The sequence below is a fragment of the Adiantum capillus-veneris genome, chromosome 3, assembly GCF_014529385.1.
Source record: "Adiantum capillus-veneris isolate H3 chromosome 3, ASM1452938v2, whole genome shotgun sequence".
Lineage (NCBI taxonomy): Eukaryota > Viridiplantae > Streptophyta > Polypodiopsida > Polypodiales > Pteridaceae > Adiantum > Adiantum capillus-veneris.
In genome coordinates, this window is record NC_140933.1 from 84,428,168 (window position 1) to 84,450,655 (window position 22,488).

The 22,488-nt window shown below is 46.0% G+C and overlaps 1 protein-coding gene across 5 annotated transcripts in view; it reads right to left on the reverse strand.

Annotated features, from left to right (window-relative positions):
- Positions 1-22,488, reverse strand: part of LOC147461221 (uncharacterized) — a 124,119-nt gene that overhangs the window by 93,699 nt on the left and 7,932 nt on the right. For all 5 annotated transcript variants that reach the window (XR_015187573.1, XM_086508824.1, XM_086508825.1 and 2 more), the window contains exons 3-4: positions 2,988-3,836; positions 2,796-2,912 (exon numbers count right to left, since the gene is read on the reverse strand). Coding sequence is in view for 4 of the 5 variants with exons in the window: in XM_086508824.1 (XP_086364950.1) it covers positions 2,796-2,912; positions 2,988-3,836 (966 nt within the window). In the remaining variant the exon portion in view is untranslated. The remainder of the gene's footprint in view (positions 1-2,795; positions 2,913-2,987; positions 3,837-22,488) is intronic.

Consider the following 22,488-nt stretch of genomic DNA (forward strand, 5'->3'; position numbering starts at 1 on the left):
AATTTGATGTCAAGCCATTCTCAATGTTTGTCGACGCCATGCTTTTGCTTGTCTTGAGGTTGCGTGAAGCTTCTTTGACCTTCGTGTCGGCGATATCTAAATCCCGCACGAATTTGTCAGCCTTGAAAATCTTAACTTCTGCGAGAAGAATAGGGGGAACTTTTAGTTTCCTCGTTGATCTTGAAAGGTGCTTTGCCAATTGAGAAACGAGTGGCGTTATTGTTGGCAAACTCATTGAGTGGTAAGTATTTCTCCCATAGGCTCTTATGATTGGCATCATAAATCTTGAGTAGATCAAGCAATGTGGAGTTAGAATTTTCGAACTATTCGTCAGTCTGAGGGTGTGACAAAATGATGGCGTGGCATGCCCAACCAGAAAGAACTGGCTGAGTGAGAGAAGAGAAACTAAACCCAGAAGGCCTAGAAGATGGGCAGAGGGGTTAGGGATTAAAATCCTAAGCCCTACCAGCTTATGGAGCACCAGCCAAGGGGCCTAAACCCTAAAAACTCAAAAGCTTGAACTCTAGAGCTAATATCCGTAAATTGCACTGACATGTTGACGTGCCAGGTCGTACGGATTTCTGCCTTTGCACTGGCTGCAGTTGGCAGTTTTAACACATGCTTTTGAGAGCGAATGCTTTTGAGAATAAGAGCTTTTTGATATGATGCTTTTGGGGCTCTGCTTTTGGGCATCCCTTGTACCTTTATAAGTGCCCTAGGGCCACTTCTCAAAGAGCTACCGGACGTAGAGTCTCAGAGAGAGTTGGACCCTTTGCGAAACAATAGTAAAGAACTACTGAAAGAGGCGGATCCAGCTCGTTGCTGATGTGCCCCCCCTTGCACGCTGCCGCTCTCCCTCTCCTCGCCCTCAGTGCTAGCCCCCTGCACGACGCCCCCTACGCCCGGTGCGCACTACCCCTCTCCCTACCCTCAATGTGCTGCCCCCCTACACGATGCCCCCAGCCCGCCCCTTGCGCGCTACCCCCCTTGCTTGCTGTCTGCCACTTGCCCCCCCCCCCCCCCCCCCTTTTTCCCTTGCCCTCCTTTGTTTCTGTTCCGCCTCAGCTCCTTTTTCCTCGTCCACTCCCTTTGGGCTAATTTCAGCTTGTGAGTGGCCTTACTTCTTCATTGTCTCCGCCTTCCCTTCTCTCTAGTAGTAGACACAGAATGGCGGTTCCTACACCTCAAAGGGACTCTACTCAAGCGCCCTTGTCCGACACCGCGGAGCTGACCCTTCGACTTGCTCTCTCGCTAGAAAAGCAAGCGAGCTTGATGGCCGAGGTGGAACAGCTTGGAGCCACCTCGGTCATTTGCAAGATTGTTGGCACACAACCCAACAAAGTCGAGGTTTGGGACTTACTTCAGGCTAGACTCCTCACTGCCGTGGGCAAGATCATCGATGTGTAGATTCTTGGGAGAGGCACCTACCAAATGGAGTTCGAGCCTCCAAAGATGGTTGCCAAAGTGATCTCGATGACCCTACTCAGCATTCAGGAGGCTCGAGCTTACTTCAGACTGTGGCACCACAGCTTTGACCTAACTACAGATGTGCGAGGCAGATATTCCTATCTCAGTTTTCTTTCCAGGACTGAGGCGGGAGTATCTTCCCCTAATTTCCAGGATTGGCTCCATGATTGGGGCAGTTTTGGAGACTACGCACACTTCAACATCAGTTGTGGCCAAGGCCGCACGATTACCCACTGTGTGGGTTCTTGTTCGGAACACACATACACTTTGGAAGGTGGTTTTGCTACCTCGGGTAGGTGGTGGTTGGATCAGACAAATGGGCCACTTTGCAAGGGCCTATCCATGAACGAGAGCTCGGCTAGCTCCACAGACACAAGCCCCCACGACTAGCTTTCAACGAGTTTCGAGGTCCCCCAATCGGGGCCTCGGAGGCCCCCAGAGATCCAACTTCAGCAGTGGCAGATGGCCAGACTGAGGAGGGATGGCACCAGGTTCAGGGCCGTCGCCGCCAGGGCCAGGCTCCTCGCCCAGGTGGTCGTCCTACCGTTCCTCCTCCTGATGCGGGCTTTGAGCACACTCCTGCTGAAAGTCAATCCTTGGGTAGCTCTTTTGTTGTGAGTAGGCTGGTTCAGGAGAGGCAACCCTTCCTCCGTCCTCCACTCTAGATTGAGACCTCGGCCTTTGGGGCTATCTAGGGGACCTCTCCAGTTTCGACATCCGCTGACGGTGGGACCTCTTCAGCTACGCCTTCACTCAGTTTCTTGGCGACCCCCATGCTGACATAGAGGCGGCTTCCTTTCCGGTTCATGTCCTGTTTCTTGCGGCACGTGGTACAGATGCTTTAGACTCTGCACTGGGTACTCTTTTCCACTGTGATCGAGATCAGCAGGATTGGACCTTGGATTTGGCACTTGGTTGGCTTCAGACTTAGGCCCTTCAGTTCTCTCATCGCACGGGGGACCTCGGGATCACAGATTTAGTGCAGATTTTGTAGCCAGTGGCCAAGTTTACAGTGACTTTGCCCGATGCCACAGGCTACAGACACATTATTGTTCACTTTTTTGTAGATACGCAGCTGCCCCCTTGCTATGGATATACTCATGAGGACTCTTTGTGTATACTGCACTGAGGAGCACCCACAGTAGAGAGCACGAAATAGTTTTGCTTCTACACTAAAGGAGCACATGAGTCGATTCAATCCTTTCAACAAAAGCCATCTAAAGGACATGCAAGCTACTGTAAAATACATATCTTTACATGCTAAACCCACTTGATTTTCACAAATTAGGCCAAAACCTTTCAAACAAATAAAGAAGCAAATCTTGTACCTGCGTGTACTCAAGAGTTGCATTTTTTTTTCTGAGCTGGTCAAGCTCCCTCAAAAGCTCAGTTTGACTCATTGCTTCATCCATTAAATGCCTCAGCTTTATTTCATCTTGTCGCACCTTGCAAATGGTAAGAGGAGGAAATTGCTAACCAGATATAAGCACTTAAAATGGGTAAACATCAATGCTATCTACCTGAGCAATTGCAGATGCTGATAGCTCTAAATTCTTTGATATGGCCCTTGCAACTGGAGCATCCAAAGCCTGAAGCTTCTCCTTGAGCTGCTCGCGTTCCTCCCTCAGCATGGTCTGCTCTTGCAAACACCTCTCTCTAGCCAACCTCCCCCATTCTAAAAGAGCACAATCAGCAACCTCTGAGGACTCCAAAGAACCTGAACCCGAAGCGTTGCCGTTGGGCTTTTCCTGCACTTGGAGAACTTCAGCCTTTACTTCTCCACTAATTTGCTTGCCCTTTTCTCTCAACTGTTTGAGCTTCTCCATTACCTCACGCTCCCTTTCTGTCCTCTTGTGGTCTTCCAGGCCTTCACTTGATACAATGTTTGAAGAAAAGACATTTACTCTCCAATCCAAAGACTCCTCAACTGCCGGTTTTGCACCATTGTCAAGAGGATTTTCTGAAGTACAGCCTTTGTTAAAAGCATTCTCTGAAGCTGTTTCATCTCCTATATTCTCCTGGTTATCATACCAGTGTTCTGGAGTGGTAGCCCTTTTGTCACTTTGTGCTGCTGAGCTCTGAGCTTCTGGAGGTGTAAACGGTGCAGCATTATGCCACGCATCCGATACAGCTTTTGTAGTCTTCTTGGGTTTGACCCAGCCATCCTCATCTCCACCTTGAGGCCATGATGAAGGCCTATTAAAAGTAGCAGTATTTCTTGTGAAGAGGGATAGAAGCATTTCTGTTTGTACATGGTTTAGCTCAAAGTGAAAGTGTGATTGAGGATTTTTCAGATAGTTAGCCACAATGGCCTCCTTGAAGACCTTCTCAGAAAGTGGAGCACAAAGGCGTCTCACCCTGACGCGAACCTACACAAAATCAACAGCTTGTTGCCAGCAGTAGTGATTGCGAAAAACAAACGTGCAACTGAACCATTTCAGAACCAAAAAAGCAATTTGATGGTGTGTAACCTGCTTCAATGTAAAATTTCAGTCACATTTCAAGCCCAAGAACAGTTGGTGGATGTATCTATATTGCAAGCTCAGGAGCAAAGCACAAAAAATCTCCACTTTCCCAATACTGTTACTTCTAAATTGTCTACATGTCAAGGCTAGAGCCTATCAGAAAAAGGAACAAACAAGAATCAAATCTCGGACCAGAACTTACAAAATATTTTGCAGTGGTATATCTGCTTAGACGTTCAAACTTGTCCATTTATCGAATCCTGAGGGATAGCAGCCTAGCAGAAAATGGCGACAAACAACAACCAAATAGCGAGAGATGTTGAAAATCCCTGGAAATATTAGATGGTTTTATTTCTTTAGTCATAATTGTCAGGACCGCAACCAGCAAGCCGAAGGGCTGGAAACTGAAAATGCTGGGCTGATCTGCGATCTGGAAGCAAAAACGTTGAGACCAAGCAAAACACTGGGGCTAGATCTAGCGCTGGCTACTCTAATCCAAAACATTGGTTCCCTTGCTCCCTTTATAGGGTAGGATATTGGTTATAAACTTTCTAAGACTTAGGTAGGGCTAAGTTTCTAGGTGAAACTGTCGCACATCTACCCACCCGGGAATTCAATTGACGTGGGAAATGGCTCGTTGGTTTTCTCTAACCTAAACTACATGCACGTCATGCCAGATGCCCACCGTAGTGTAACATCTATCAAAACGCGTGTATAATCCATTTATACAAGAGGGTTCCAAAAGTGGAAAACCTAATTTAATGGACTCGTCCGGACATGCAGGTCTTGCGAAAAGGCACAAAATTGCCGGTACTAATCCTCCGAGGATTCTAGAGACTTCTATCTAGAGATATGCACAAAATTGGCTCTGGATGTAGATGAAGCATGTCCACGTGGCACATAGAGCCATGTGCATGTACCACTCCCTCCTAGCATTTTTGAAGTTGTAGCTTCTCGCTGCATTTGTCAGGTACAGCAGAAGTGTTTAAGGATTTAGCTATGTCAGGTGCAGTGTAAGTGTTTAAGGATTTAGCTCAGATCTAGTACTCCGCACAAACACAAGGGACGCCTTACTTCATTTGAAAGAACTAAACTGAACTGAATGAAAAGAGAGAGACACGAGAGAGAGAGAGAGAGAGAGAGAGAGAGAAGAGACGACACCGAATGTCGGGTCCCAAACCCTCAAGGGCCCCCTTGCTCTGTTGCCAGAGCAAGTACTTTCTTTAATCAAGCACAAAATGTTGATACAATGACTAAATGCTAAGATGTTGATGCTAATGGGTATTGATGTTGGGTACTACTGAGATACTAAAGGGTACTGAAGATATTGGGGTATTGCGGGTGCTGAGGGGTACTGAGGTACTAATGGGTTCTATGTCGACGACGATGATGACGACGACAAGGTATTGATGGGTTCTATGTCGACGACGATGACGACGACGACAAGGTACTGATGGGTTCTGTGTCGACGATGATGACCATGACGACGACGACGAGGTACTGAGGTTCTATGTCGACGACGATGACGATGACGAGGACGACGAAGACGAGGTATTGAGGGGGTCTGTGTCAACAACGATAACGACAACAACGAGGTACTGATGGGTTCTGTGTCGACGGCGATGATGACGATGACGGGGTATAGAGGGTACTAAGGGTTCTAATGCTAAGCTAGGCAGGAGCCAAGCCAAAACACAAGGGGTACTAAATGCTAGGGTACTATGTCGACGACGACGACGACGAGGCTATGGCTGAATGCCAAAAGGGGCTAGCGATGTCGATGGGTAGAATCTGCAACCGTGAAGAGGCTAGGGCTGAATGCTATCGCCGAGGACGACGACAGGCTGAAATCTGCTGGCTGTTCTGGCTTGAAAAACTGGTGCTAAAGCTGAAAACGCTGATGGGGAGAAGGCTGAAACGCTGGCTGTTCTGGCTCTGCAAACGCTGAGCTTCGTCTTCTGCTGCCTCTTCTGCTTCTCCTAGCGCCCAAAGGCATGCATATATATGTGCAACAATCTGGGTCGAGCAAGCATAAATCCAGCCCCACGACCATGCTTAATAAATGCTGAAAATCACTTATTAATAAATGACAAGCTAAGAGGTGGTTCACATGCGGCAAAACACCTACATGCGAAAATGTTGTCATGTGCAAGAGAGGGTATGCAACTATGACCTGCCTGGGCATGCACATCCTGCTAGAGGCTCATAAAGGTGCCAGGCTAGGTCCTAAGCTAAGACTCATGCTAGACTATAGCAGAAGCATGTCCACATAGCCAAGTGAAGTGCGCACGTGACATCCCCCCTATTAAAGGTGAGGCACAACTACCGAACTTCTATCTTTGGATTCTTTATGGACTTTTGACGATGGCTGCTTCTGATGCTTGTGAATGCATAACCAATGAAAACTCCTCCAAACGGGTGGATCCTGCGGATGTAGAGATTGTTGCAATGTCAACACTAACCAACCGAGTTATAGCCTTGATGATGGCTCAGCCTTGCGAGCAAGTACGACTCCTCGAACAGTCTTGTCGTGAAAACATTGCGGGTGAAGCTGAAAGGTAAGGGTACTCGGAGGTATTTCCAAGGGTTTCATGTCGACAAAAGTGGATGCACACTACATGCAAATGCGAATGCACAAGAGGGTTAGAAATGTTAAAACTTACACCACTCTGTTGCTTCACAGGTCCAAGGCATACATGTACGGCTATTGTGCCTCCGGGTTGGCCACCCTTTGCATATGCATTTAGATTGCATTGTCCGCCGTTCACCTTGTCCGGTTGCCCTCATATTTCTATTTTTTTCTTGTTGCGTCTTGGGGGCTTTTATCTGGCATTGCCCTTCCTCCCCTTGGGCACCTATATATGGGGCCAGGGGAATACCAACGAACACACACCTGTTGTATTGAGGTTCTCTTGCTCTGGTAGTCATGGGGGGCTGATCGCCCCCTCTTCCCACACACCAGCGTTTTCTCTCTCTCTCTCTCTCTCTCTCTCTCTCTCTCTCTCTCTCTCTCTCTCTCTCTCTCTCACGCTTCCGCTTCCACTTCGGGCTCTCCATGGTCCAGGCACTACATCAGCATTAGGTTCTCCCTCCCAAGATCAGATCAGCCAACGTTTTTGGAAAGCATCGGCTGCTTTCGTTTTTTGCTTCTACACCTCGCTATCACATTCTGGCTATCAGCGCTGGCCTTTTTGGCCTTTCTGGTCGTGGAAAACCCCTTCCCTACATCAGTGTTTTTGCACCAGATGCATAGCACCTGCGTTTTTGGGGCTGATGAAGAAGCTTTTTGCAGCAGAGGGGGCAGCGCTGGGCCTTGCCCATTGGATCTTGCGATTCCTACACGGCTCGGCATCCGGTGCCTCGCCGTCGAAATCCTCTACATCTGCTACAGATTTCAGTCAGCATCCACTACTGTTTTCTCTGTTTTCATCTTGAGCACAGTTCGGAGCACTCATCTTGAGCAAAGTTCAACATTCACTTCCATTGCACCTTACAATTTAATTTTAATGTGATGTGAATGTTCAGTAACTGTCGTCATTGTGCAAGTGTTGGATTTGTGTCGTCTAGTGCGTCAGTGCTTAGAGTCAGTGTCTGCTGAATTGGTTTATGGCTTATGTTTGAGCTTGCAAGCATACTCGAGGGCGATTACAGTTCTTTCAAGAGTGGGTATGTCACAAAATGATGACGTGGCATGTCCACCCGGAAAATGGAAAGATTTCAAAGATTACAAGTTGTTCCAACTTATAGGGTACCCGTCCGATGCGGCCCTGGGGACACTAGAATAAACAAAAAAGCCATATCGCATGAACGTGCTGACATGGCAGGGTTGTACAGGTGCCTCCGCGTTTTTCGTTGACTATTGACGTTGCATTGTACGAAATTCCGCGATTTGCGCTGGCAACTTTTGGCGCCAATTTTGGAACTTGTAGCTTTTCATGTGATTGCTTTTGGGACTCTGCTTTTAAGGCAAGAATAAAAGAGCCCTTGGGGCCTCACTCTGCAGAGCATCTGGACGCACAGTCGGAGAGCAGAGGTCCCTCAGGAGTTGTACGTTGAAATGATTAATGATAAAGAAATACCAAAAGGAGCGCCAGACTTTGGGGCCAATACCTCTCGGCACGGAACTACGCCAGACCGTGTCGACTGACTCTCTCTCTCTCTCTCTCTCTCTCTCTCTCTCTCTCTCTCTCTCTCTCTCTCTCTCTCTCTCTCTCTCTCTCTCTCTCAAGATGGCACTCTTCTAAGATACAAAGTTGAGGGTAGCAAATCCATAGTGTTTTAGATACGACCAATGCTCAAGATGGCACTCTTCTAAGATACAAAGTTGAGGGTAGCAAATCCAAGCTGTATCTAGTAAGGAGTTGTTACCGGGGTGACCATGGTAGCTTCTTCATCGACTTGGTCTCACCATTTATGTCCACTATGAGTTGCAAGAGGGTGTTAGAGTTATGGCATCTCAAGTGAACTGCCCAATGTGATCCCAATATTTATTTTGGCTTTTAGGTATTTATTTTACTTATTTGTCAAAGTTTGGGTAGGGCAATTTACTTAGGTGGGTATATGTACAACCCATTGCCCCCATTGTATCATGCATCAATTATTCATTGCCAATGTTGGTTGGTTCAGATGAAACTGGCCCGTAGGCCGGTAGACTTTGGCTTTCACCGAAAATTCTTTACTTTAGACACACACAGAGAACACTTTAGAAAGGTAACCTGCGACGGGAATTAACACTTAAGCACACACACGGCTCGGAAGCTAGAATGCTCCGAGCAAACACCGACAACCTGTAGGCCCCAAAATTGGCGCCCCTTTCGGTATTTCTTTATTCTTTAAGAGGGTAAATTACAAAGAAGAGTCCTTGGAATTCTTTACCTGTATCCACCTAGATACCACCTGTTCTAGTAAAATTTCGGCAACATAACAACCCCAAAGCTTGCCCAAAACTAATTCCCTTGCTGTAACTCACTCCCGCTGCCATAAACCCTCGGATTTCTGCCCAAAAACAGTAAATTCAGCACGATGTATTTATTGGCTTTTGCTCTGTTTTCAGCCCTAAACAGTCCCTGAACTGTCCTCTAACAGTGGGGCACTGTTCCCCATGGTTCTAGCATCCGTATGGCTGAAAAAGTCCAAATTCTGCACATAACAAGCGCTGAAAACACTTGTACGATGAGGTTATCACCCTCACCGGTGCCTGCTTTTGGAGCAACAGTTAGCTACTCATGTTCTTGTTCAAAGAGGCTCTTGCCTCAGCAAAAACGCATAAGACCTCACATATGCACATGAGTCAAATGAAGAGCCCTCTTGAGGGGCATCACATTACTGCACGTAGGGGAAGGTGTGCAAGACATGACTTCTTGCACTACACTGTACATGAGAGGGAAAGCTTGCAGTCAATAGCTCTTAACCTATAACAAAAACTTGCAAATGAGCTCTCCCAACTAGAAATTCAGCGCTACCTTCTTCTGCATGAGGAAAGTGCACAAAAAGGTGCCACTTGGCACATTTACAAGCAATTTCTTGTTTCAAGGTTGCCGCTTAAAAATCTCCCGACTGGTTGCCCAGTTGACTTTGCAGTAGAGTTCTAAAATGTTCCCCTTGTCATTTCGGAGGTAATGACGTGAACAGATTTCATGGTCCAAAATAGCAGTTCCCTAAATTTTAGGTGATGCTTCCGTTGGACTCCCACTAGTCATCTAACCATCTATCCCCACTTGGACCGCATCCAAAAATGCAATGTGGCCCAACTATCGGGTACTTTCCTTTGGTGATCCCACCTTGGCATTATGCCTTTATTGAGTTCACTTCCTAGTATCCACCAACTTGCTAAGTGCGACAGGGGGACCTACATGATCTTGAACTGAGCCTAGACATCCTTTTACTATACGAATTCTAGTGCCGACCAACTTAGGATTTTTGGCAAAAATTAGGGTTTGCAAGAATTTTAGGGTTTCTGGCAGAAATTAGGGTTTTTGCTGTCGACAGCCACGTCATCACTTTGTGACATATTGCTTGTCGGTAACCCACCATGGCATCCTTGATCCCCTTTGCAATCCATTACTAGTGCATAGACACATCATCCATGTCACTTCAAAATTTCCACATCATCCGACGAACCCTCTCTCTCTCCTTCCTTCCTTGGTCTCTTCGCCTCGTATCCTCGACTTTGGCAAACACCATATGCTTGCCAGTAACCTTCATAAACATCGGCATTGGCATCCCATCTATCCACTCTATCAGCATCCATCTGTTTTGCATTTTGGTTCACACCATCTAAGTTGGAACAACAAAGGCTATTGCTTGTCGGTAACCCACGATGGCATCGTTGATCCCCGTTGCAATCCATTACTAGTGCATAGACACATCATCCATGTCACTTCAAAATTTCCACATCATCCGACAAACCCTCTCTCCTAAAAGCCATGGAGGACATCATCTAGGTGGTCATTCATTGGAAACCATCTTGTGGTACCCATGGAGTTCGACACGAGTATCTAACCTTAAGCAAAAGGGGATGTCACGTGCATATGACCCTATGTCCCAAGTAGACATACAGGGGATATCACGTGGACATGCATCCTCGGAGCTAAGGTTTGTCAGCAAAGTCTTGAGGGATTTAGTTCGTACAATTTTGTGAGCCTCTTCACAGGACCTGCATATTCAAACAAGTCCATCATATAGTCTTTCCCACTTTAGAACCCTCTTGCATACATGGTTTCTAACACACATTTTGATGAATGTTATTACACTTGGGTGCGCATCTGGCATTACAAGCATGTAGATTTAGGTAAGAGGGACCTATCAGGCCAATTCTAGCAACTATTAGATTCACCCATAAACTCCCCATCTATAATTCTTGGTAAGTGACTTCATTGATTTATGAATAAATCGTGTCAAAGTCACCAACCCAACCCTGGAAACGCAAAATACATAAGGAAGACCCGGTAATATATAAGCACACACACTCGCAATCTTGCATACACAATTTCTAGGGGGCCAAGCACATCCACACCCGCAACCTTGCACACATTTTTCTAGGGCCCCCTGCACTTCTACTGCTTCCCCCAGTGTTTTTTCATCCATTGCCCACCATCCTCCCTGGCAGCTTTTTTGGAGTCGCAGATTCTCACTGCAATGCAGCAGAGTTTCCAGCCCATGCTAGCGATCCAATTCTCTCAAGTCCTATGCACACCCGGCAACCCATTGCCCTCTGTCCTTTAGCGCCTCATTGCTCTATAGATTGAGCCAATCTGCTGCCCATCACGTGCCACATTATCTCTTGTGACTTTTTTCTCAAGTGCAGGCACCGATGCAAGAGATTTGGGAAAAGGAGACTCTCTCAGTCTCTTCTTCTCCAAAGCATGATACACAGGATTTGCATGATTGTGTGAAGCATGATGATGATTCGATTGATAATGATTTGCATGATGATTTGAATGACAATGATAAGCATGATGATTTGGATGCCAATGATTTGCAAAATGATTTGGATGACAATGACAAGAATGATGATTTGCATCATCAAGATGTGATTTCTCACAAGCATGATGATTTGCATGATCAAGATGTGAATTCTCACAAGCATGATGAGGTGCATGAAGATGATGTGATTGTTCACAAGGATGATGTGTTAGTTGATGCTTTTTCTAGCGAAGCTAACCTCGTTGCAGATTCGATCAATCACGAAGAATCGATCTTGACTTTCGAGTCGAGGTCCATAGATCCCCCACAAGAAGATTCGATAGATCCCGCAGAACCGATCTTGGCTCTCGAGCCTAGGTCCAAAGAACCCTCACAGGAAGTATTATGTGTTCGCATGATTGATATGCACGCATTGTTCGAGTGTTTCATTCGTGATCGTTTCCTGTATTTTAGTCAGCGTCTTTATGTGATCCCTTTTACTAGGCATGACATATTGTACGTTGAGCACGTTTCCCTCATGAATGAGCATGACTGTATGCGGATTGTTCATGAAAAGCTGAAAAGTATGCATTCACGGAAGTCACATTCCATGTCTCTTCCTTGGCATGACACAGTTGTAGAAAGAGCACATGAAAGTATGAGCACCAAGCGTGGGCATTTCCGTTGTGAATTGCCACAGTTGATTGCTCTTGATCAAAAGAGAAAAATTCGATCTCATTGTTTGCGTGTGTGTGGTGAACGGTTTGGCACTCCGTCTATTGGTTCATCGACATTGCATGCACAGTCTTTGAGGAAGACAAGATTTTTTCCACTCACTTTACATGGAATAGGTATGTTCATGGTTTTGTGTTGGAAATGGTTTCAAGAATTTTCAGCCATGGAGATTCTTGAAAAATAAAGAAGCATGACTCTCGACGAAGTTGAAGCATCGAAGGAGCCACAACAGACTTTGTGTCGCTTTCGGCGCGGCCCAAAGAAGCAAGCGTTGCAAACCTTTATGAAGTTCAAGTACCGCACGACCCACACATCAGAGTGGGCCGGCGAAGAGTCCCTTCCAGGATTCCGGATGTTATTGGCGATCTCCCTCGACGCCATACAGTTCGGTACCAGTACCTCACTTTGAAAAGGAGGGAATGTCACGTGACACATCCAACCCTATGTGTCCGTGGACAAGCTACACCATAACAGGGTTTCCGTGAGTCCAGTCAGTCTAGATTAGAAGTGATCTGACACTTTTGTGAGTCTATTCGTAGATTGTGCATGCCCAGTCACTTAGCATAGATGCATATCCTCTGGTTGCACACAGCATGATCATCAGTATTCCCATCAGAATCCATCAGATTTCTTCAGGGGAATTTTCCAGTGCATTTAGCCTATTTTACCTATTTTTGGCATTTTCAGTTATTATTTTTAAGTGACTTTCCAACAAAAGTAGGTAGGGCAATTTTGCTAAGTTTGTATATAAGCAAACTAGAGTTAGCGCTATTTGGCAGAAGAGGCAGCAGGAGCTCCACGCTCAACAAGCAACTTCTCCGCAAAACACCCCCGGCAGGAGACTTAGCGTTTCCAGCCAAGGACAGCCTGGCGTTTTCTCCATTGCAGATCAGCCCCAGCGTTTTGCATTGCAGACCAACCCGGCGACAGCCAGACACAGCAAATCAGCCTAGCGTTTTTGCATTTGCAGAATCCCGACGACAGGAGGACCAAAGTCAGCCCTAGCGTTTTTGGTTGCAGATCAGCCCCGGCGTTTTGCACCTTTACCGCGACGGAAAGTCAAGGAACATCAACGTTTTCAGTTTTCAGCAGTTAGTACCCGCAGATCAAGTCCCGAACCTCGCAGACCTCACCTTCCCGCAACAGTTCCTCACCGCACGGTCAGTTTCCGCAAGGTTTACAGTTTCAGCCCGGAAAACACAGATTTCAGCATCTGCATTTTCAGCGCGTCGTCGTCACATTGTCGTCATCAACATCGTCATCGACATAGAGTCAGAATTCAGCAGATAAAGATTTGCAGATTTCAGCCATTAGCGTTTTCAGATTTCAGCCCGTCTCGTCGTCGACATCGTCGGCAAGTCCAAGCATTGTAGAGATCTGTGCAATCATAAGTAGACCGCTCTTGCCATAGAGAGTGGGGCCTTCGGAGGAGGGTTTTACGTCTCTGGTGTCGTATTTCTCTTCTCTCTCTATCTCTCAGTCTCATACACTTGCACGCACAATGTCCATTCACTTTGTTTGTGATCATTGCACTCTCTCATTAAGAACGGAAGGCTCTCCCTTCCATAAGAACAAAAGGAACCTTGAACACAGTTCGGAGCACTCATCTTGAGCAAAGCGCAAACATTCATTCCGCTGCACCTTACAATAAATAGGTGCCCAGGGGGAGGTAGGGCAATGCCAAATAAAATCCCCACGATCCAACAAGAAAATGATATATGGAAATATATATGTGGCCGCCCGGACAAAAGTGGACGGCCGGCCCCAATCTCAAGCGGCCGGACCAGGTACAACCTAGACTATGGGTGGCCAGCCCGAAGACATACTAGCCGTACATGTATGCCCTAGACATGTGAAGCAACAGAGTGGTGTAAGCCTAACACCCCCTCTCAGCATTGGATGCTGAACAAACCGCGTGAAGCCGAAGATGATGAAGATGTCTGTTGCGATATCCACTGAAGGATACTCCATGAGTGTAGCAACAGTATGGGGTGTCACAACCGCCAAGAAACCTCCATGGCAAAGTGCCGTCACGAGCAGTGTAGCAAACTGTTGTACTCCGCCGACACACGGTGAAGATAATGCGTAAAGGTCCCGAACTCAATGTGAAAACAACTCCTTGTCGTGAAAAAGTGATGTCACAAACTAGTCACGTGGCTGGCCCTTGGACACACACACACACAGATGCATGCTGACGTGGCAGCCAGTACAGATGCTCGTGTAATGCGCTGACTGAATGTTGTTGTGGCAGCCCGGATTTTGCGCCAAAAATTACACTGATGACGTGGCAATCCGTACGTTGGCTGATTTTTTTAGCAGCTTTGGGTGATGCTTTAATTTTGAGAAGCTTTTGAGTTGAGAAGCTTTTCAGTTTAAAAGATTTTGGGGCTCTGGTTTTGGGCATCCCTTGTACCAATAAATAAGTGGGCTAGGCCTCATTACTCAAAGCATCTGGACACAGAGTCTGAGCGTGAGCACCTGCCGGCTCTCTTATACTTTGAACACAAATTAATATAAAAAGAAATACCGAAAGGGGCACCAGTCTTTGGGGCCCATCCCTCTTGGCACGGAACTACGACGGGCCATGTCGTCTTTGTGAACTGTTTGGAAGTGAATCTCTGTTGTGTCGCGGTAGAATCTTGACTTGGGGTGTCCAAGTTTGTTACAGTGGTATCAGAGCGCAGCCAATTTCTCTTCTACCGAGAAATCCGATCCTTTTCTCACGACACTTATGGATTCCAATAAGAATCAGTCGACTTCTTCTACATCTACTAATGCGGGAGGAGATCACGAAGAAGATTTACATGATCAAACAGAGGAAGAGTACAGGCCACCTCGGCCTACTCAGTTTGAATTTGAAGATATGGAACGTCGACAGCAACTTGACGAGGCAACAAAGCAGATGATTAAAATTGCAAAGGATCCGAAATTTGCAAAATTTTTGTCTCAGCAATCCATCACAGAAGTGCACACCGAGTGGCAGAAAGCCACAGAACCACCCATCAAACTGGCAATCAAGAAACCTCCTTCGCCGAGGATATTTACAGAGCAAGAATTACAAGAGGTGGTTTAGACACAGATCAACCGGCTTTTGGACGCAAACAACAAATCCAAAAAGCAAAAGAAAAAGCACAAGAAGGGGACTGACTTCCCGGGTTATTTGGGTCGTCAATCTTTTTTTGCATCGTCAAGAAAGCAAAAGAAGTGAAAACGATTTGAAGAATTACCCAGTTCTTCTCCTTCTGACAGTTCTTCTAGCTCTTCTAACTCGAGCGAGGAAGACAGAAAAGGTAAAAAGAGAAGCAAAAAGAAAAGCTTTGGAAAGGGAAAGAAGAAGCCCAGATTTCGCCCAGTTTCTGACACTTCTACAGAGGAGTCATCTTCAGACAGTTCAGACTCCGAAGATCACATGTTTTATGCAAAGAAGAAGCATTCTTACAGAGCCAACCAATATGACTTTCCTGAAGATAAAAGCAAGAAAGTAAAAGAATTCAAAGAAGGTGGACAGTCGATTAAGTTTGAATCCTTTTCTAGGTTCCGAGATGCTCCGAGGGCTTTGGCCTTCATTCAGCAGTTTGACATAGCTTTCTTTGGAGGGCATTACTCATAGCACTCCAAGATTCGGAGGGCTACATCTTTCTTCAAGAGAAATGCTCGAACAAGGTGGTCCACCCTTTTCTAAGGAAGGAAGCCCCAATTAAATGGTTGAAATTCAAAAGGCTCTTTATTTCTTCTTGGCTGACTCGGGAGTACAAACCGCTTGGAATTATCTTCAGATGACCTAGAGAGATTCTTTGGAAGCTTATTGCGAGAAATTTTGGAACTCTTTTCTACCAACCTATTCATTTAAAAAGGTCTCGTTTAAGGAACAGATTGAGCAGTTTTGCTGCGGACTCCCTACAGAGATCCGAGACTCCTACCTGGAACAAAAGTCTAATTCAATTCAAGAATTGATGGGTCATGCGAAACAAGGTTTGCGATACATTCGGGAAATTTGACCTACCCCACTAATGAGGTCTTGACTCAGAGAACCCAACAAACTTCTTACAATGAAAGTAGAAAGAAAAAGAGTTTCCAAGAAAAGAAAGACAAGGATACACGACCCCAGCTCACTCTTCGAGAGAGGGCCAATTACATCAAAGGGAAGTGTTTTGGATGCAGGGAACTTGGGCATATCTCCGCGAAGTGCCCTAAAAAGACACAGCAAGAACAACATGAAGACAGGCCAGAGAGTTCGAGAGCAACTGAGGAACGTGGCAGAAAAGACAAGATGAAAGCAGGACTGGTTCCAAATTGCATGGGTACTGACACAAGCACGATTGATGAAAGTACAAAACTTTACCGAGCTTGGGGCAAAGTGAAAGATCAAGGAGCCCTGATTTTCTTTGATGAAGGTGCCGCTGGAGATTACACCCGATCGAATGGGACCAACAGCAGAGGCAGTTCTAGCAGCACCCGGACGGGACATAGCCATTACACCTGTCATTAGCACACTCCGGTTGCATTGTCAGGGGTATTTGGGGCACGAGAACTTTTACATAATGCCCTTGGAAGGTTGTGATGTCCTCCTAGGAGTCCTTTGGTACCATAAGAACAATGCCGTGGTCGATTATCGGGCGAAGAAAGCGACTTTGACAAATGAGAAGGGCCGAAAAATATAAAACTGAAGGGTGAGTCTGTCCCTATTGTATCGGCTTCGGCCGTTTTCAAATTAATGAAATCCAATCTGTTTGTTTACTCGATCTATTTGAAAGAGTTAAATGATGAACACAGAACGAATATGTCTGGACTTCATAAAGAACGCCAAGATTTTCTCCACACTCATGCCAATTGCTTTTCTGAGGGCCTGCCAGGCCAATTGCCACCATCTCGTTCTGAGGATCACACTATTGATTTGAAACCTGGAAGCACACCACCAAAGCGGCCATTTCACCGTGTGAGCCGAGTCCAGAATGAAGAGATTATGAACCAAGTGAAAGACCTTTTGGAAAAGGGTCTTATCCAGTCGAGTACTTCACCCTACTGCTCTTCGGTGTTGTTGATTTTAAAGAAAGACGGATCTTGGAGAATGTGCATTGATTATAGAGCTCTCAATAAAATCACTATCAAAAATAGATTTCCGATTCCAAGGATCAATGATATTCTTGACCAACTACAGAGATCCTCCTATTTCAGCAGGGTTGATTTGAAAAGCGGATATCATCAGATCAGAATCACACCAGGAGATGTCTACAAGACAGCTTTTCGAACAAGCTTCAATTTATATGAATTTTTGGTAATGCCTTTTGGCCTTACCAATGATCCAGCGACTTTCAACCGAATGATGGAGAGGATTTTTTGAGAGTGCAGATTGTTTGTCAGCACTTTCTTTGATGAAATTATAGTCTTCTCCGAGGATGAGGCAGAACATAGACACCATTTGCTTCAGGTCTTTCAAGCATTGCGATATCACAAATTAGTTATCAATGCCAAGAAGAGTGAATTTTTCTTGCCGGAGATACACTTTTTGGGACACATCGTCTCAGAAGCAGGAGTACAGATGGACCCGGCCAAGATTGACACTACACGTGATTGGCCCGATTTGAAGAATGTTCATGAAGTTAGAAGTTTCTTGGGCTTATGTTCTTATTACCGGCGGTTCATTCAAAAGTTTGCAGAGGTCGCTTCCCCTTAGCACATTTTGACACAGAAAGGAGTTCCTTTCTTGTGGGGACCCACAGAGGTGACTGCCTTTCAGACACTGAAAGAGAAATTGATTACTGGACGAGTGTTGGCTTTGCCGGACTTGCAAAAGCCATTCGAAGTATATTGTGATGCTTGTGGTCGTAGTCTGGGAGCAGTCTTAATGCAAGAAGGCCATGTGATTGCCTATGAAAGCCGATTGTTTTCAAGGCCGGAATTTTTTTTCCGAGACTTCAAGGCCGGAATTGACAGCATAGATTTATGAAAAAGAGCTTTTGGCGGTTATCCATGCTCTTACTCAGTGGCGACATTACCTACTCGGAGCCGATTTTACGATCTTCACTGATCATCAGAGTTTATGCTACTTCTTGTCACAGAAGCAGCTTTAGGAAAAGCAGATGCGGTGGGCTAACATCTTGTCAGAGTTTCACTTCCAGATTGTCCATGTACAGGGACAAAAGAACTTGGTGGCAGATGCTTTGTCCCGGAAGCCATTAGTCTTGGCTATTTTCGCGATTCATCATAGAAGCTTCGAGGACATGGTCGATCAGTACGCCACAGATCCAGATTTTTCTGATGTATTCACTCAAATACAGAATGGGGAGGTAGTAGCGGGATATTCCATACGGGATGGCTACTTCATCGATGAAGAAAACGATGTTGTGCGTTACACAGCCATTGAGGGAAAAGGTTCTAACCGAATGCCACTGTCCACCTTTTACGGGTCACCGCGGCATTGACACCACCTTGAAAGGTGTGGAACGTTACTTCTTTTGGCCGAGACTCAAGAAGGATGTGGACGATTTTGTACGCAGTTGCTTGGTATGCCAAAAGGTCAAGTTTGACAGGCATAAAGCACAGGGATTGTTACAGCCTTTACCCATTCCCACCCGCCCCTGGAAAAGTATTGCTATGGATTTCATTTTTTATCTCCCGAAGACACAGATTGAGCATGATGGCATTTGGACTGTCATCGATAGTATTAGCAAGCAAGCTCACTTCATTTTAGTGAAGAAAACAATCAAGCCGGATCATTTAGCAAGACTGTTCATTGCACAGATTTTCAAATTACATGGCATGCCTGAGACAATAGTCTCTGACAGAGATCCCCGATTCACGAGCTTGTTTTGGAAGGCTATTTGGGAGAACATTGGCACACGGTTGCAATTTTCGTCATCTTTCCATCCGCAGACCGATGGGCAATCTGAGATTGCAAATTCAGTCGTACTGGATTTATTGAAGTCTTACATTTTTTATCAGAAGACTCAATGGGAAAAAAATTACCCTTGGTGGAATTTGCCTACAATAACACGATTCACTCCTCGACGGGGAAGGCGCCATTTAAGATTATTGAAGGTGCTATGAAGGTTCCACGCTTCCTTAGCACGAAAAATAAGATTTTTGAAGCCGACCAATATACGAGGGACTTGGACACTGCTTTTGCCAAGGTCCGAGAGGCTATAGGAAAATCTCAAGAAAGACACAAGAAGGCAGCAGATCGACACCGTCGCGATTTGAAATTAAAGGAAGACGATTGGGTGCTCTTACGTTTTGAGAAGGCACGCCTAAGAAAGAAAAAAAGAAAGAAGCGACTTTTTCCAAAGCTTAGCATCAGATACTATGGACCTTTCGAGATAAAAGAAAAGATAAATGATATCTCCTTTAGACTGAAGCTGCCCGATACTTGGAGGATTCACAATGCTTTTCATGTGAGTCTCTTGAAGCCTTTTAAAGGTGATGTGCCCGATGATGGGGAGCCAGATGAGCAACCCATAGTGGAGGAAAGCGAGGAGATACTCGTTCTAGAATAGATATTGGCACATAAAGATAGAAAGATTAAAGGTAAAGTGATTAGGCAGTTCTTGGTTAAATTCAAGAACTATCCTGCATTGGATGCAAAGTGGATGGAGGAGAAGGACCTAGCAGATACTCCTCAAATTTTGGAACTTTACCTTGAAGCATTCGGTTTAGCATAGTCTACTCCGATAGAACCCTGATTTCAGCATGGGTGAATCTAGTGCAGCGGGCTTGCACAAGAGGGGAGTCGCTCCGCTCCTTTGTCAACGGATTACCCCAATTTTTGATATAGTCATTGATGTCCCTTTGGGTTTCAGGAATACTCTTGGGCTAACAGTATTCTGTTGTATGACTTTATGAACTAGAATTCCCAAAAATGAAAATGATTGATTTGTACTTGACTTGTTTGAGTGCAGGAATTGAAAGACGAAATGACTCAACATTTCGGTCTCATAAATCTCTATAGACATGATTGCAATAAGGATTAGTTAATCTGGCATTTGTGAGGTCCCGACTAGATCTAGATGCGATTACTAAATACGTTGCCGATTAATCATGGTCTGAGATTTGGAATGAATTTGAATGTGATTTGTCATGTGATGTCTTGTCCTGTGATGTTTGGTGATGTGACTGTCGATTGGTACATGTGCTAGATGTGTTGTGTCTAGTGCATCGGTACTAACAGTCAGTGTCTACTAAGATAGTTTATGGCCTCTGTCTATTTTTGCAGGAGTAATCGAGGGCGATTACAATTCTTTCAAGAGGGGGGTATGCCACAAACCAGTGACGTGGCTAGCCTCGAGACACACACACACACAGACGCATGCTGACGTGGCAGCCAGTACGGATGCCCATGTAATGCGCTAACTGAACGCCGACGTGGCAGGCAGGATTTTGCAGAAAAAAATACGTTGATGACGTGGCAGTCCGTACGCTGGCTGATTTTTTTAGCAACTTTTGGGATGATGCTTTAATTAGAAGCTTTTCATTTTTAAAAATTTTGGGGCTCTGGTTTTGGGCATCCCTTGTACCAATAAATAAGTGGGCTAGGCCTCATTACTCGGAGCATCTGGACGCAGAGTCCAAGAGTGAGCGCCTGCCGACTCTCTTATACTTTGAACAAAAGAAATACCGAAAGGGACGCCAGTCTATGGGGCCAACACCTCTTGGCACGGAACTACACCGGGCCATGTCGTCTTTGTGAACTGTTTTAGAGTGAATCTGTGTCATGGTAGAATCTTCACTTGGGGTGTCCAAGTTTGTTACAAGTGCCAATAGACCTACAAGTGTCCTGCCCAATAGAATATGTGGTGTCTATAGTCAAACGACCACCATCGGAATGTGCCCTGGCAGGAGGTAACTTCATCCTCTGTGAAAAACACAAGCCAAGCGTCTATTGTTCACCCAAAAATGCAACTGCGAGGTGATGAAAACGCTATTGTCCAGCGATTGTCAGTGTGCTCGTACGCTCCCAGCAGTGTCCAGAGCAGTGCAGAGGGTGTAGGAAGGATGGTGAATCCCTTGCACAACCCCAGGTGGGCTGAAAACAGAGAAAACAGCAGGTATTACTAGCTGAAATCTGAAGATCTGAAGAGGAATTTGACCAGCAACGCACCGGATGCAAGGTTGTGTGTCATAGGCAAGATCTGGTGGAGCAAAGCTGAGCACTGCCCCCTCTGCTGCAAAAAGGCAGCAGCTGTCCAAAAAACGCAGATGGCAGCCAAAAATGCTAATGGAAGGAGGAGGTTTTCCGAGACGAAATTGCCCAAAAACAGTAGTGTTGGCAACCTTGATAAAAAACGCAAGGTGTAAATGCAAAAACGCAGATTGAGGAGGTTCCCCCGCAACAAAAAAACGCAGATTTCCATCGCTTGTCTAGTGCATGCAAAAATGCTGGCAGTCTATGCTCCTTTTACAGAGATGTTGGTTGTTGCTGATCCCTTGGGTAGAAAGCCTGATGTGGAGATGCGCCCTTGGATCATCGAGAGCCTGAAGCTGCTTATACCATGTGAGAGTGCGAATGTGCGGAAGCGTGAAGAGAGAGAGAGAGAGAGAGAGAGAGACCACAAATGCAAGATATGGTGAAGCGGGGACGCTCAGCCCCCCATGACTACCATGAGTAGAAGACCCTCTGTACAATCAGTATGATGGAAGTGGGTACCCCTTGGCCCTATAAATAGGTGCCCAAGGGGAGGTAGGGCAATGCCAAATAAAATCCCCACAACCCAACAAGAAAATGATAAATGGAAATATATATGTGGGCGCCCGGACAAAAGTGGACGGCCGGCCCCAAACTCGGGCGGCCATAAAACCTAGACTATGGGTGGTGGCCAACCCCGAGACATACTAGTCGTACATGTATGCCCTAGACCTTGTAGCAGACTTCAGTGTCACTTTCACAGGACACACACTGTTAGTACAGTTGGTCTAGTCTGGTCCACACTGGACACTCTCTGGGCTTGGCAGTGACACGTCGCAGGATACGGACGGTGGTCTAGTGGGATAAGGACGATGGTCTAGTGGATCGTGGCCAGGTCACCACCACCACTCAGTTTGGAGATTGGCTTAGGTGGCTGGCCTTTATGAGCCGTTGGTGGATCATCTACTGGATATATGATCTTTACGTAGTCGTCTAGAGTGAGTATATACACAGAGCACGTCTTCACCATCCCGCCACATCTGAGCCTCGACACCCCCATTGTACCTGTGAGTCCTGGGCTGGAGCTGAGTGTGCTGCCACGCCAGAGTCTGTATCAGTTCTTTGAGATAGTCGAGTCATATGTTTTGGTCTGTTGTTGTGTCTTTGTGAGCTCTGTTGATGTCTATTGTTTCCTTTCTTTTTCAGTCTGTTTGAGTGGGATTGTCACGCACATTGCACTGAGGACCACCCACTGTAGAGAGCACGACACATTATCCGCGCTACAGGTGCTCTCATTTT